This window comes from Tauraco erythrolophus, chromosome 14 (genome assembly GCF_009769465.1).
Source record: "Tauraco erythrolophus isolate bTauEry1 chromosome 14, bTauEry1.pri, whole genome shotgun sequence".
Classification (NCBI taxonomy): domain Eukaryota; kingdom Metazoa; phylum Chordata; class Aves; order Musophagiformes; family Musophagidae; genus Tauraco; species Tauraco erythrolophus.
This window is the reverse complement of record NC_141478.1, coordinates 9,302,447-9,318,279: the sequence shown is the minus strand read 5'-3', so window position 1 is coordinate 9,318,279 and position 15,833 is coordinate 9,302,447. Positions and strand designations below refer to the sequence as shown.

At 45.8% G+C, this 15,833-nt stretch overlaps 1 protein-coding gene across 1 annotated transcript; it reads right to left on the bottom strand.

Moving 5' to 3' along the window:
• Positions 1-1,131: 1,131 nt before the first annotated feature.
• On the bottom strand, positions 1,132-9,386 carry MINAR1 (membrane integral NOTCH2 associated receptor 1). Its single transcript, XM_009985181.2, has 3 exons — positions 7,089-9,386; positions 5,373-5,627; positions 1,132-1,329 (listed from the first exon to the last, which is right to left on the bottom strand). Exons 1-3 carry the CDS (start codon positions 9,384-9,386, stop codon positions 1,132-1,134), a joined length of 2,751 nt encoding a protein of 916 aa, XP_009983483.2.
• Positions 9,387-15,833: the final 6,447 nt, after the last annotated feature.

The following is a 15,833-nucleotide window of genomic DNA, read 5'->3' as shown; positions in this document are numbered from 1 at the left end:
GTGCTGAACGCATGGCATTAACAGCAAGTTTCCACTAGCGCTGAAAAACTGTGCCCTTAATGTAAGTGCTCAGTAACCACCAGCCCTGCTGTTTGAGGAGCACTCTGAACTGTACAGAAGCTTGCGGGAAAAGAACCTCCGTTAGTACCCATTATGCTGTGATTTATGTTATGGGATTAAAATAGCAAAATTAAACAGTTCTATTTAATCTACAGTCTAAAAAAAGGCACAAAGACTTTGTGAAAAAAAAAATTATAACTGTTCAGATTACATTTCCAAGAACTTTAACAGAGAGTTGCTTTGATTTGCCAGCTTTGCTTGCTGGCAGGAGTGAAACTGAGACGATTTCACTGTCTGCGGAGGTAAAGAATACCCTTTTGGCAAGGCAAGTTTGCCAGCTCTATGCAAACGTTATTCCACAGAAGCAACTAAAACCTCTTGTGATTGCTTTAAAACAGAATCTTTTTGGTCTGCAGCACATTGCACTTAGCTAAGTACTCAGTGATGATAGAGTGGGTCTTAGGGCAAGACCAAATACAAAGAGCCCTTTTTAATCTGAACATAGGAATGAACTCTGTTCATGGCTACACAGTCTGCTTTCAATCAAATGATCATGAAATACATAAATACTATAAAATAAATACAATACATTCAGAGTTTTCTACATTGTAGAGAGCTTTAAGACTTTCCTAGCTCCCCGATGTAATGCATATAGAACGTTCCCTTCTATACATTGCTACCTCCATGTACCCATACCTCCGTTAAATGAAACATAGCTCAGACAACCTTCCTCTTTTGCCTGGATTCTCATCAGTCTCTGATTCTGTAAAACATTATATAGTTTCTTTAGGAAAAAAAAAAATATTGCACTTTTAAAAATGCATAAAAATTGAACCGAGTTCCCATTAACTCCGCCACACAGTCTGTTATTTAAAGTAATACTTTAAAAAAAAAAAATACTGGTGCTCTTCTTGTTTTGTGTTTTGCCTACATTTCCAGCATTCTCCATCAGGATATCCTCAGAACATACTTCCTTAGCAAATTCCTTACAGTTTTGCCATCAGACGTTTGAAACACAGCGTGAGCTATCCGAGATACAAGCGACCAGGAGTCACGAGTCTGTCCACAGGTTCAGGATTTCATTGTACAAATGGGAACAACAATGACCAGAATAACTGTACAAGCTGCTGCTGCTATCAGGGCAGCTATCTTGCAAACCTTTGCTCTTCTGAACTCAGCTTCCTTGCGTTTTAATAAGGAATCATAGCCGGGAGTATAAATGTCTTCCATCCAGTATTCCAAGTTGTTTGGGTTTAAAGATTCTTGAGTCTAAAAATTAAAAGAAAACAGTTGTTAATTGTCTGGCATCTGTCATTAATAAAATAAATAAGTAAAGCAGGTGTGTCTGATGGCCTCTCAACTGCATCTGGGTCTGCTGTCAGGATAAAGTGGGTTATTGCCACTTCTCACAGCCCTTTGACTCCTGGTGCCAGTTCCATAAGGCTGACGAAAGTGGCAACAAAATACTGCAAAAATTAAACTCCTGCAACAGTATAATTCTGCTGCAAAATCCCTCACGTATCTCTGATTTGCCGGAAACTTCGTCATCTTGGATGGCATTTAAATAAAATCTCTTTAATCTGCTAGACAGCAAAGATGTCAGCAACTACCGGTCTGTTACTGCTTTTTAAATTATTAAGGCTCAGCTGATGGGAAGAGTTCTTAACATATACTCCTCATGCACTCCATTTTATAATGCTAACCCTAATTTTGCTACCATAACTTGCTTGCAGGGCGCGATCGCCCAGCCCCATCTGGCACCCAGTCCGTCTGGACGGGCAATTTGCAGACCCCATCTGGAGCGGCAACACCTGCAGACACCGGCCCTTCATTTCAGGGTGTGAACACACCCACAGGCAGCAGGTGCCGAGCACCCCGTGGAGGGGGCTGCTAGTGGGTTTCCATGAAACCAGCCAGAACAAGGTGACCCACAGCTTCTAGCTCTCCTTCCAGCTCCATCTTCTTAAAACCACCTGCGTGCATGATGCTGCCTTGGTTTTAGGGGCAGGAGGAGAAGCGGGGCTGGACGCCTGGCGTGCGATTTGGTACCACGCACTACTCTGGACGATGTCCACAGATGAGATCATTTAACCTCGATGGCATGATCTGTATTTCCAGGGGAGGCAATACTCTGCTCATTGCCAAAGTCTCAGTCTCTCTGGGTTGGCATCGATTTTAAGAGTATGCTTAAGAAATTAAAGGCTTTGCCCTCCCATTCCACACAGGTAACCAAAAAAAAAAAGAAAAACCAACCAAACCAGTGAAGAAAATCTGACTTGGTCAGAAAATTAAAGGCGACCTGGGGAATTTTATCAGTGTCTTCAGCTGAACGTTTTCTTTTCTATCTTTTAGTTTTTTCTTCCTTAGAATTTGAGCTCTTCAAGCTTTGCATTTCCACCTTGCTTGCTTTTTTGCTTTCATCCTTTCTGTTAGGGAAAATGGGGGGAAATGGGGGAAACCCAAACAGTAGACATTATATTGCAGTTAGCAGCATAAAGGAATAAAGCAGAAAGGAACATTTCAAAAAATGACAGCTTTTCCTTGAAGCTGTCTTCAGTGTCTGGGGCTCCAAAAAGCCATTTCTTTAAAAAATGAAAAAGATTCCACATAAAAATGTTCCAGTGAGAATAGCCTAACACATATCATTTCTGGGCTCGTAACGGACCTGATCCAAAGCTCGTTGGACTCTGCACAAAGAAACTCCAGCTGACTCGAGAGGGATTTGGGTAAGCCTTTAATTGGCTAATTCAGATTTTGTGGCCGCGAGCTACTGGCTGAAACCTTCCTTTGCCTGAAAGCCGCGTTTGCTTTATGTACAGAACTACTATAAGAAGGAGTTTTACAGCTACCCCAGAAATAAACAATTAAAATTGAGCAACAGTTTTATGATCGTTTAATGGAGATCTCTTTGACAGCACTAGTGTGCTGAAACAGAGACCATCGGCCGAGTCTGAGATTGTACCATTCGGGCTCTGAATGATCTAGTCCAGCCTTCTGAAAAAAAACAGCAACCTCATCTCTGAAGGCATCAGAAAATAGCCTGACCACGCTTCATCCCAGTGGATCATCACACACAGAGTGAAGTGATGAGATCTCACACAGACCCCTCACCTGGGACAAACTTTGCCCTGACTGCAGTTTTGCAATTTCTTCTTTTTGAAGGAAAACCCAGCGGACTTGTCGAGTGCCAGGAAGAATTTTAAATAAACAAAGGTAGAAAAACCCCAAAGACAGCTGTGCCATGCTTCAAGGAAATTACAGCTTTGGACCTCTCTGCCTTGGTATTGACCTTTTAACTACTTCAGAAGGAAGATGCATTATTAAAAAGGCCCATTACTGTTAATCAGCTTCCTTTCCCATTTCATTGCCAGACGTAGGAATGTTCATTAAAGCATAATGTATTTACTTTCAGTTCTAATAAACTTAATCACTGGGAAAAAAACCCACTCATCAGTCTGTGCCTATTTTTTAAGTTTGTCAGTAAGCTCTATTATAAAGTCTAGACATGGGCTTTGCGGCGTAGATGCCATACTGACAGTCCTTTTGGAGGGAGAGAATCAAACCAGTAAAGTTTTATCACCTTTATCCTAAAGATAAATGATGGCAATAAGCCGATTTCTCCGGTTTGCTCACAGTCGCGCAGAGCTGCTTACAGGGAACGAAACAGCCCTACGAGGAGCAGATGGAGAACACTTCTCCCAGGGGAGCTTTGCCTCCAAATATCACCTCCCTTGTTGCCTCCGTGCAGCAGGTAAGGGACGCTTTGCGACCGCCTGCAGAGGAACTTCTTTCAGCCTATCCCTACTCTAGCATACAGTCTGCAATGCCAAGGATAGGAATTTAGTAAGCCCTCTAAAGCTTTTAAGACCCAAAAAGCAGTGGGCAGCCAAAGCAAGATGCAGCCTGGTCCCTGTGCTACCTGGCTTCTCTCTGAGTGCACTTTAGCCCCAGTGAGGAGCAGGGGCTGGAGAGGACAGGGAAGTTTGCGTGAGCCGAGCCAGGAGTTGAACTTGTTGCGCACAAATTCCTGCACAAACGCTAGTGGGAGTTGCACTACAGCACTGTGGGGGTGATGGTCTTAATTACTAACACAGGGTCCTGAGGCACGGCAGGTCTTCTCGGGCTAACCAAGTCTTTCTCACAGTATCCTGATGCTCTCCCAAGGCTTAGTCTGATGGTTTTGGAGCTGGGTTAGGCACCTCAGCACTGAGCCATCAAGAGCTGACATGGAGCCGCAAGTCTTGGGCTCGTGCATGCCACCTTCGCTGCCAGCAGATCTTCGTAGACAGGCAGACTCCCTGCTTGAGTGTGGCTGCAGCGTGCAGGCTGCTGATCACAGAGGTGCGTTAGCGCAGCACTGGTCACTGTGCCCCAACTGCTGCCAAGCCTGTGGCTCGCTGAGACAGCTTGCTTGGCTCTGGGGCACACACACACATGCAAGGAGCCCCAAACGTCTGAAGTCAGCACCAGTACCCCCGCCAGCCCTGCAGGCAGCTGTATAAACGCATATCAATGATACACACTGATCTGCGCATCAGCATGGATTTCATTATGTGATCCATTTTGTATTCCATGACCAACATTTGTTTGGTCTTTACACATTTTGGATGTCATTCTTCATGCTTCCTCTTTAAACCTGTGCTCAGATACCTTCCTTCACAGATGTCTTGCGTTTACCAGGTTAGACAGAGTATCCAACGTGGGCACTCAGTCCTGAGTCTGGGCAGCCCATTATATATCAGGATTGTGATTTGAAATGCATCACAGTTTGGGAAAATTTAAATTCAAAATTTGGATTTGTCTCCCAGTAACTCACTCTGCTCTGCTTGTTGCAGAAAAGATTGCACACTTCCAAGCTGAACTAAAATGCAAACAAGTCTCATGTTCCTAGCAAAATGGAAAAAAGCCCTAACACTTAAATTCTCTGTGAACAATTCAGACAGAACAAGGATAGAAGAAAAAGCAGCAATGCCAGCTTCTGCACCACTCTGCCTTGCTGCAGTTAGGGACCAGCTCATCTCTGCACCTCTTTATCCCTAAACTCATCTTTAGGGCTTCTAACACCACAATGACTTAGTAGACATCATTCCATTGCAGAGTAAGCTGGGAGCACCAACCCGTCAAGGATCACCATTCAGCAATCAAACATCCACATTTTTCTTTGTCCCCGGCCAGGATGGATAGGGATCAGCAAGATTAGAGGCTCAACCCTGCATAGCTCCTTCCTGAGCTACCCAAATCCCTTCTTAAATGTATATTCTGGCAACACCCATTCGCAGTCAAGCCATTCAAATTAAACAAATGGGACTCACTTGTAGATCCAATGCTGCAATCTTGCCTTTATCCCCCGAATTCCTCGTGTATTCCTCTATGGTCCATGACGGCTGGGCGCGTTTCACTTCAGCCAGCTCTGTCAACCTCATGTCTGTGTAGAGCGGGTTGCTTTTCATGTGTGACTTGAGTGATGCAGGGTAGGGATGAGGACTAAAGACTTGTTCAATCAAGAAAGCATCTTTTGGTTGTTTAGAGAGTCTATGTGGCTGTGGGATTTCGTATTGCCTGTCTGCCTGCAATAGGGTTCAAAAGAATTTGAGAGAAGAAACAGGACTATGAGGGGGTTAAACACAAGGGACAGAGATATTCCGTTCAGAATCACCATAAGACAAAAAAAGTACTAGCTAGGACAAGGGTTTTGGATGACCTTAATCCATTTGCCCACCTTCTTCTCAAAACCAGATCAAAGAGGTATTTTGCAGACACAACTCCATGTTCACCATAACATGAAAACAAAGCTGATGCAGCAGAGGAAATTTAGGCTTTGTGCTCTTTACAGATTCCCAAACTATTCTGAAAATGGCCCTGACATCTGGAAAAGCTGAGACACCCATGCAGGCTTCTAGATTTCTCCTTCCAGATCAAATCTTAACATGGAAAAGTCTTGAGGGAAGCCCTGAGGTAGCACCCCCATGACATCACATCATCCATGGTACCGATCCAGTGTCAGTCATGGTCTACTGCAGGAGCGAGGAAGGGACTTTCAAAGTCAGCGTTTCATCCTGGGCAGATCAATGTACAGAAAAGCCAAGGTTTGAGCTTACTAAGGGTAACCTTCTTCCCTTCTCTAATCTACTAATAACCCACAATTTACGGTTTCCTGTTCACCCAACTGCACTTATTTCCGTCAAACCTCTTCCTCTCCTTTCTCAACCCTTCTCTGCCCTCATTCCTCATCATAAGGAGGCCCATCATATGGTCCTGATTGACAAGGAAGCTGAAGGACCCCAACCCTCTCCACTGTCCATGAAACAGAAACAACCACCCACACCTCACATAGTTTCAACTGAGCAGCAACCAGAGTTCAGCACAAGGACGGCCGCAATAGCTTTGTGACCTGTGAAGACGGTGGGGGACAGCTGTTGGCAGGAATGGGCAGTTTTTCTGACCAACCAAAACAAGACCACAGCTATGCTGCATTTCCACAATGAGAGGCTTAAGACTCATTTAAATGACCATGAAAGTCAGATATAGAGAACACAGCTACAGTTAGTATCTCACGGTACCCCTACAAGGATTCTTTTCTTGAGGGATTTGAACCCACGAATCTGTTTTGTTGGTTTTAAATGTGCACATACTTCACCGATAAAAGCCGTCACACTGCAATTTCAAGATATCCCTTCTAAAACAACCACTAGAGAATTTCAATTTTCCCCTCATCCTTTCACCAAGTTGATCACCTGGCCTCTTTATATCGCCACTGATGATGAAGAATACCATCTTCTTCCCAAGATGTCACCCACATTACCTCCCCTCCCTTTTCAAAAGAGCAAAGCTTTTTAGGAACAACTTGACCATATTGCAGCTGCCAATAACATATAGGTACAAAATCACTCCATTATGTTAACAATAAAGACAGGCATAATATGGCAGGGCAAAGTATTGTGGTACCCTGAGGCTTGTGATGACTATGGAAAACATTCATAACTAGATTATTTTTAAGCACTTATTATGTGAGTTAAAGTTGAAATTACCTCTTTAGATTTCCTATGCCAGTCCTTATTTTCTCCTCCATCTCTCTCTTTCATCTCCTCTTCAGTAATGCCAACTTGGTTGGTGTAAGTAATAGCCCTCCAGTCTCGGGGTGAGTTTGAAATACTCGCTATTTTGGATTCAGTTGCACTGTTTTCCTCTGTTAATGATCTTGATGACCTCCTAGTAAACAGACTTTTTTTTAAGGCTTTTACTCGAAGACTCTCGCTGTTACTTCCACTGGCGTCTGAACAGCACCATTCCGGATTATTCTCCAGTTTGCCTCCATGAGGAGTATTGTGGCACTGAAATATCTGTGGGGAGTTACTCTCATCTGACGCAGCCTCGCTTGTCAAAGAATTGAGATCTATTTGTACGCTGACCTTCTCTGGCTGCTGAATTTTTTGATCCAACTTGCTTAATTTTCCCAGGACTTGGGAGATTTCTTCTCGGACGCCTGAGAGAGATTCCAGTTTCTTCTCTATTTCGCCAATCCTCAAAACTAATTTGCAGACACTCGTTTTTAGTTCATCATCTGTGTTACTATTATCTGCCCGGATCACTTTATCTAATTTGTTACAGGCACTCCCGTTGGAGATTTTAGTCAAATTGTGCTCAGGTGAGCTCTCACAGTCTGATTTATGCACCTGAGACAAGGAACCAGTGCTGTTGTAGCACGAAGACTGCATCACTCCCGTGGACCCGCTGATACTCATGTCATCCAAAAATCGGAAAATGTCACTGATGTCATCGCTCACAATTTCAGAGTCATCATCCGACTGCTTAAGAGAGTGCCGCTCTCCATACTTGGCTTGGCCCGCCGCGCACAGATCCTTGCATTTCTTGTGGTCCAGAACTTGCTGCTCCGTTTGCGTCCCGACACTCATGGTCCTGTCAATGCTTAAGATCTGAACAGAAGTACAATTAATGCTTTTATCCTTAAATTTTTTGACTGGCTCGTGTTTCTCCACATCTAGAATGGAAGGAATTTCCTTGGGTTTATGCCCATTTGGTTTCACAGCATAGTTTGCCTGCATAATTGGTTGCTGATCCTTCACGTTTAGGTAGGACTGATGCCTGTCAGCTGAAGGAAAGTTTGCAGATGGGTTGTTGGAACTCTGGTATCGAGGCTTCTCTTCAGACTGCTTCCTATTAAAAAATGATCGTTCAAAGTCAGGTACCTCCTCAGTATTTAAACTCCAGCTTTTAGCTGGCCAGGCAGTTTGCTTGGTTGGCTTTCCAGTCCACTTTTTGGTGTCCTGGGGTCCAAGAATAGTAGTTGGGCCAAAATACGTTGAAGCTTGAAGATCATCTAAACTTTCATGCTTCGCTCGTCTTTTGTCTGGTATAGGAGAATAAACCGGATTCAAGTACTGGCTGCTGTATGGCATTTCAAAGCTGTGGTTGAAGAAAGCCTGCTTAGAGCTTTCTTTCCTGTTCTGAGGCTCTCTGTGTCCATCTTCCAGCTTTTTGTTGGATGGTATTAAGCTGGGAGATATTGTAATCAGATTATGAAAATCTTCTTTGAATATATTTCTTTTCTGGACACACGACTGCATCACAAACGGCTCATCATTTGAAATGAAAGTTTCTTTTATGCCTGCACTTATAGGCAAGGAGTCCTGGTCTGAAATAGATTCGTTTTCAATGTTCATAGGGAAGTACGTACTCTGCATCTCGCACGGTGGAGACGTGGCGATGGAGTAGGACGCCAGTGCCTGCAGCCTGTCCAGAGAGGCAGCCCGGCCCTTCATCTCCTTATTAACGCCGAGTAAAAAGTTGGGTTCTGATGAGGGGACAAACTGTTGGCAGTCTTTGCAGTCCATCTTTCTGCATTTTAAAGACCTTCTGACTGGAAAACCCCGGTTGAACTCCTGGTCGTTCAGCTCGCAGTTGGGCATGCAGTCTGCCATATTGCAGACTTCCGTGTCAGATCTGCAGGACTCGAAGGACTCTTTCTTCTTCACTTTCTGCCTTGCAACAGGAAGCTTCTCCTTGGCCACTCCCCCGTTCATTTGTATGAGGTTGAATATTGTTACTATATCTGCTGCAACCATGATTTTCTTTGATTGCTGATTGTTTACAGTGCATCTCATTTTGTCTTTGAACAAAGTCGCTGGGAAATTAGGATCCAGGCAAGCGGTGTAAAACAGCACGCTTCTGAGCTTGGCCAACTGAGATAGATCAAACCTCGCACACAGGGACTTGCAGAGGTCCTGGTAAGAAACAGTATTCTGCTTCGTGTCCAGCTCCTCCAAGATCTTCACCAGGAAGAGCGAGGACTCCTGGCTGGACTCCATGGCTTAAGCGTATTTTGTTGTTTAGCCTGGAAACTGCGTTCCACTTCTACAGCAACACACAACAGCAAACAAAAAAGACTGTAAGTCACGCACAGACAGTATTCAGGACCTTGTAATTCAGCCACAGATGGGACCTGACTCCCTAGCCATGCAGTCAAGGGCTTGCTTGTGTAACCCATCCTCACGTCTCCGAACTCCAGGCTGTAATCCCAGCATCAATGAAATCAATACTTAAATGGAGTCAGGATTTCATCCAAGGAGGCTCATTTATGTCAGCGTCTACTAAAGCGAGCAAGTGAATAAAGAGCAGAAGCTTTGGAGGGGCTGATATACAATCCCAGCCTGCTTGCTACGGGGCTTTCACAGAATTTCTTACCGACTTGTGAGAGGTTGAAAGTACAGACACATCAAATTGTTTGGCAGTAACTCTAGCCCTAGCCTAACCAGAGATGATCTACCACACCATGACAATCCCAGCTGTTTTCATATCTGTCTGCAAATGGCTCTCAGGAAGATTTTCTGACAATAAACTTCTGACGTGTTTTTAGAAGTTATCTGAGCACATAATTACCATCTTGCTTATTTTAAACATTATTTTCTCCTCTACTCTGCATTGTCCTCTCTGGATACCATGCCGCTTTTTCCAGAAATACCTTTCCCTAAGTTTATGATTCAGGAATGGAAAAGCTGCTTGGTCCCACCTGAAAAATCTGTGTGAGCCCCATTTCAGCTATGAAGTGCAAAATTTAGAAAAGAGACAAAAGAGTTAAACATAAAAAAAAAAAAATCCCACTGAATCTTGAAAGCAATTCAGCAGATGCTAGAAGGGCTGGCTGCCAATCAGGGTGGATTTGAAGACTGAGAAATATCAAGGACAGAGAACATCCTCTTCAGTGATGTGTTCCCAGAGAAACCCGGGGAGCGCAGCTCCATTCACCAGCCTGAAATGATAGGGCAGAAGTAGAGAGCAAAGGCTGCACATTTATGTGGATAACAAGAATAGCTCAAACAAGCAGAGCTCATGCTAGCAAACATCTTGGGAAGGATATAAAGCCCTGCACTTTCAGAGTCAAAACCAACCTCTAGCTATTATGGATTAGGAAAAGATGTTGAAGGGGGGCAGGTTATTTTCATCTGCCTACTGTGAATATCCTTGTCGGTATCTCTGCTGTTGGCTACTAGGAGAGTCAGAGAAGGGATGATGCAGTCTGCCAATTCCTACGTTTGGTCACTTTGTTAATCTTACTGATAGGAATGACAAGAATATTTTCCCTTCCCCAAGATGGGAAATCTTCCCTCATTCACTCCCATGCTTAGGTGACCCACGGAACTAGTCTCTCCATCTGCGTCAAGTGCAGAATAGCCACCTGAATGGCAAAGCACAAAAGTCAGGCTTGCAAGGTTTCTTATTACTCATGTAAAAAGTCACCTCCCAGCCAGAAAACCTCTGGACTCCTGAGCACTGCTCCAGGAACACAGGGCTCCTGTTCCTTCTTCTGCAGCCTTTCATCTTGCCCTGACATCACACACCGGTGATCACTATCAGTGTCAGAAGCCAGCGTACATCAGCTTTCGTAGCAAACTCCACAGTAGCATCTTCCAGAGGAAAAAAGCAAACCACCAGCTTGCCCATAAGAACACGAAACAAGTCTCCACACGGCCTTGGCTGTTTATTTAAGTAGCATCCTTCTACAGTGTATGATCAGAAGTGGAGCAGCAGAAATGTGAATGTATTTCTGTGACTGTAAACACTACTCTCAGAAACCAATGGCTACAGGGATTTTCCAACACCTCCGCTGCAAGCATGTTTGCTTTTAAAGCTCCTGTATTAAGCACGGCAGCACAACTCTTCTGTGAACTGATGAAAGAGCAAAAATGTTACAGTGCTCAGTGCTCAGCTGCAGAAAGTAATGCTAAAAGCTGGAGGAGGACGCTTGTATCCCTTTTCTCTTTATCAACGGTGTGTGCTCAGAGGCACAGCCTTTGTAACAGCCTGCCTTTCTGTTTCTCTGACATGTCACCATTTGACAATGAAGCTCCCAAGCCAGGTCCAAACCGTTCCACCTGCCACCAAAGCCACCAAGCACTCCCAGAGTAAACTTCACATGCAGGGCTTGGAGATGCTCCCAGCTGCCAGGGCACTGGCATTGCAAGTCAATTTTCTGCATGTTATAAATCTGTCATTTAGGGCAAGAGTGGAAATCTGTCTTTTTGTCACCTCCAGGCTGAATACCAGCAAAAGCAACTATCTCCTCCGATTGGTAACTTCACAGCTTCTTGCAAAACCCTCACCTAGAGATGTGTTTTCACAGGCTGATACACACTCCACGCTGTCCACACCAGCTCGCCCGCACCCTGCTTTCTCTCCACTTGTGCTCCTGCTAAAATACACAGCTAGCCAGTTTGCAATCACATATTTCTTAAAACTGCCAACCCATTTTGTTCCCTACCTTTCTGTCTTTAGTCCCTCATCCCAGTGAGGGTATCCTAGGTACAGTTTCTTGAATTTTGTTGTTTTGTACCAAGCCATTCTCAGCATATACCTCCCATCAGAGGTTTTAACTTCAATTCAGGTTTCTAAACCTGATGAATCTAGTAAAACTTAGGCACAGCCTGATTTTCAAATTTTTTCTGATTTTTTTCTGATTTTCACCCTGCTGAGTGCTGACAAGTCCAGTAAGTTCAGTGGAAGCCATGAATACCTCCAAATCTCACATTGCTTTTATTTAGCACCAACAAGGAGCCTTGGTGTGGGGATTCCAACTCTCTGAAGCATGTATCCCAAACAGAGGAGCTCTGTTAGACCTGGTTTAGCTCAGTCTGAGACCCTGTGGTCCCAGACCGAAGCCTGGGAGGTGGCAGTCAGCTGTAAAGCAGCTAGAGGACAGGGAGGTCATAGAAGCTTTAAGACAAGGGTGACCAGGAGAGAGCTGAGCCTGCTAAGGTGGGAATTTCACCAATTCGCTAAACTGAGGCTCAGCTATAGGAGGTGGGAATTGAAAAGGCAGGTTGCAAAATCAGATGTAGACCTTGAGGAAAAGTAAACTAGCTAGTAGTTGGAATAATTTCCTCTTCACCCCTTGGCTGTTCACAATCAGTTTTCTGGTGTGAGCGCACTTTGAGTGCGAAAGGTACCCTTGGGCTTCAACTTGGGCATGGAAATGTGTGCTCCCTTGCACCAGAGCATCAGAAACATTGCTAGTGGAGGACTCAGGCTGTGAAGAATAGGATGTATTACCCCATAAGGATAATATGTAAGAGCCTTGAAATCTTGTTTCCTAGGTCAGGGATGTAAAGAACTTGGTGCCAAGGTTTTTAGTGGCACATTAAGCTTCTCTGTCTCTTGTCAAGCCTCCTAAGAGCCTGCAATGGAGACAGGTGCCTCTTGGCAAGTCACCCCAGGAGCTGCCACGTCAGGTGCCAAGCACTTGGCCATGCACCGTCCCAGCTGTTATGTCCACGTTCATTCACTATCTCTCAAAGCAGGACCAAAATAGACCTGGACACGGCACATAAATGCAAAACTCTTGAATAAGCACAGGAGGTCTTTTAAAGAGGGTACAGGGTCATGAATCAGGCAAAAGCAGCAAAGCAAGTGAAAGCACCCACAGCAAGAGCGGCAGCACGGGGCCTCCTTGGATGGCCTCAATTCCACCGATGTCCTTGTGCCTTACCTGCACTGCCAGCAGCCACACATCCCCTCCAAACCACCCCCAAACTGTCTTTGGTCTCCAGAGACGTGGAGCTAACCAGACACAGGGACAGGATCTCGCTTATTTATCTTCAGCGAGATAGTCTCTGACCAAAGGAGCCACTTAACGTTTCATCTTTAATGGTTTTGCTGTATTAACACTGGAAGGGTCGCTGAGACTCAGCTTCCTAAGAGTCAACATTTGCTGCTCTAATAGCACAATTATATCCCAGCATGGACTCGTACAGCATCATATTGCACGGCTAGTCGATGGGGTCTGACTCTCCTTGCACACAGATGAGCTCCAGGCTTACCACAAATCAATGTCTTCTTGCCCTGCACCAAGAGCAATGAACTGAGCTCTCATCTTACCATTAACCCACTATCTCAGTCTCTGGAGAAGACCAAGACTATTACAATTGCAACCTGCATCCCTGGTGCTGCTTTCTGCTGCACAGAGGGAATATACTGTTCTCTTTTCTGGTGTCTTTAGGAATCCAGCCTCTAACAGACCTCTCCCCTGTGGTCCTCCAGACCACGGGAGCCTGCATGCTCTTTCATTCAGCTCGCTGCCCCACAGAAAAGCCAGAATGCCCTTTCCCTCCTCACCACCTCCAAGATTAGTGCTGGGGCAGGGGGATCCTCTCACCTCCTGACTACCCTATAAATTCACCATCCATAGGAATTCAGGAAATAAGTGCTGCTCCCCGGTTGCTCTGGCCGCTTTCCCCTGTGGCACCTTCAGCCCAAACCCTACCCCCCACTGCATAGGCTAAGGGCAGCACACATAGAGGCAGATAAATCCCAGCATGGGATTCAAGAGAAAGTCCCACCACTAGACTTCCCTGAGCAGCTGCAGGGTGCCACGGTGCTTCGCACGAGCCTGAATCGTGGCCACGGGCAGACAGACCACGTTATCTTCCTCTGTTATTTCCTCCTTCATTTCCTTCCCTGTTCTTTGTGCCTCTGACATTTGATCTCCCTGTTTCCCAATATCCACAGCAGCTGCAGTTAATACACAGAGGCAGTTGCTGGAGTCATTATTTCCCTCTCCCTTTGATTCTCCTGCTGAGAGGGGAAACAGCATCCTTGTTTTGCTTCCCCTCACAGTGACTAACGGGCCACCCTATAATACCATTTCGGCAACGACAGACAGAGCGAGCGATCCTCGCATAAATTCCCCCAGAAAGAGCCAGCTACTTCAGCGCAGGAGAACATTAATATAGAGCCCGTAATACGCTGTTTTACTATTAACTTCAGCTCATAAATCTTTCAGCCTGTCTTCCCAGTGCCAGATACTATAAAACAAGGCAAGCGACGCGCGCCTCGCAGGAAACATGTAACGCATCGAGATGGAATTCAGTTCTTGTTTTCGCCCATACTCACAAACCCATTTCTCTGTCAAAACATTAAGACGTTTCTCACGAAGGAACGGACATCTCGAGCCCTGTCTGGCTGCCACTGCACGCACACACACGCGGGAGATGGCACTCGGGGGAAACGATGCCCGTTTCCGCACACCTTATTCCTTCTCCTCCTCCTGCCTTCTGCTGCTCGTTAAAAAGAAAACTAAAAAGCACACTTCGAAGCCCTGCCCGCGCAATGGCAACCACTTCTCTCCACCCTTCATTGAAGAGGAAAGTCTTCCCGAACAGTCCGACACAGGCAGCCTCCTCCGGACCGTTGCCCGGGCTGTGCGGGAGCAGGCTGGGCTCTGCTCCCCGGGGCAGGTGGGAGATGTGTGCTGGCTCCCTGCCTCACTGGTGTGATTTTTTATTCTCTCCTCCAAAGCCAAAGGGGACGGATGGCTGCAGCCTGGGATCTCACCGGGCTTGTGCACCCACTCTCGCCAGCAGCTCACTGCTCTTCTGCACCGGAACGACGCTGGCTTTGCACCCTCCCGGGCATCCCACCGCTCATCCCATTCGCAGTTCACCGGGGGGTTCGGTGGGGACTCGCGCTGGAAAAAGTTGCTATTTTCTGGCTCTTTATCTTGCATGAAGGACCCTTGGAAAAGCACACCTTACAAACCCAGCTCAACAGAGGCAGGCTGTGCTGTAACAGGGCTCTGCACAACGCTTCAGCCACCCACCCCCCGCAAAGATTTCAGCAGTTTTTAAAGGCTCCCAGTGCATAAATTAATAGGGAACTTGTGGATAAAGGCAGTGAACCCTCATGGCCATGTCAGGGCTCGAGTTGAACAAGGTTTGCCAGTGATGTTTCTGGCACAGAAACATTAGGCTGATTATTTGCATTGTTCAGTTATGCAATCCAGGTTAAGGTGTCTGTACAGTCTGGAAAAGTGCAAACAATCATTCTAAAACTGTGCAATAAATTACCTGAATTATTACTGCATCATATGCTCTTGGTTATTCTTTGCCAACTCCTGGCCCATACAAACACACACAAATACTGTCCTCTCGATACATCCAAGTTACATTTTCCCTGAACGTTTTTGCAAACACTGACCGATAAACACAAAAAGGTCTAATCTAGTTAAACGCGACCAATTTATTCCATCTGTGGGCAGCCTGGATTTTTGCATGGCAAACCTGTAACAACCCCACTGCCACTCCGGACCTGACTCTGCACAGACCAGCTTCCTTGACCTGGTGGGTCCAGCTTCCCTGGTCTCCATCCCCAGAGCTCCCCATCCCTCCAGGATCCCCAGTCCAGTTTTGGGGGCTCCGGGGCCCAGGCCAGGACTCACTCACTTGCTCCCCTCCAGCTGCCCGCAAGCAGATCCAGCTGTGCAG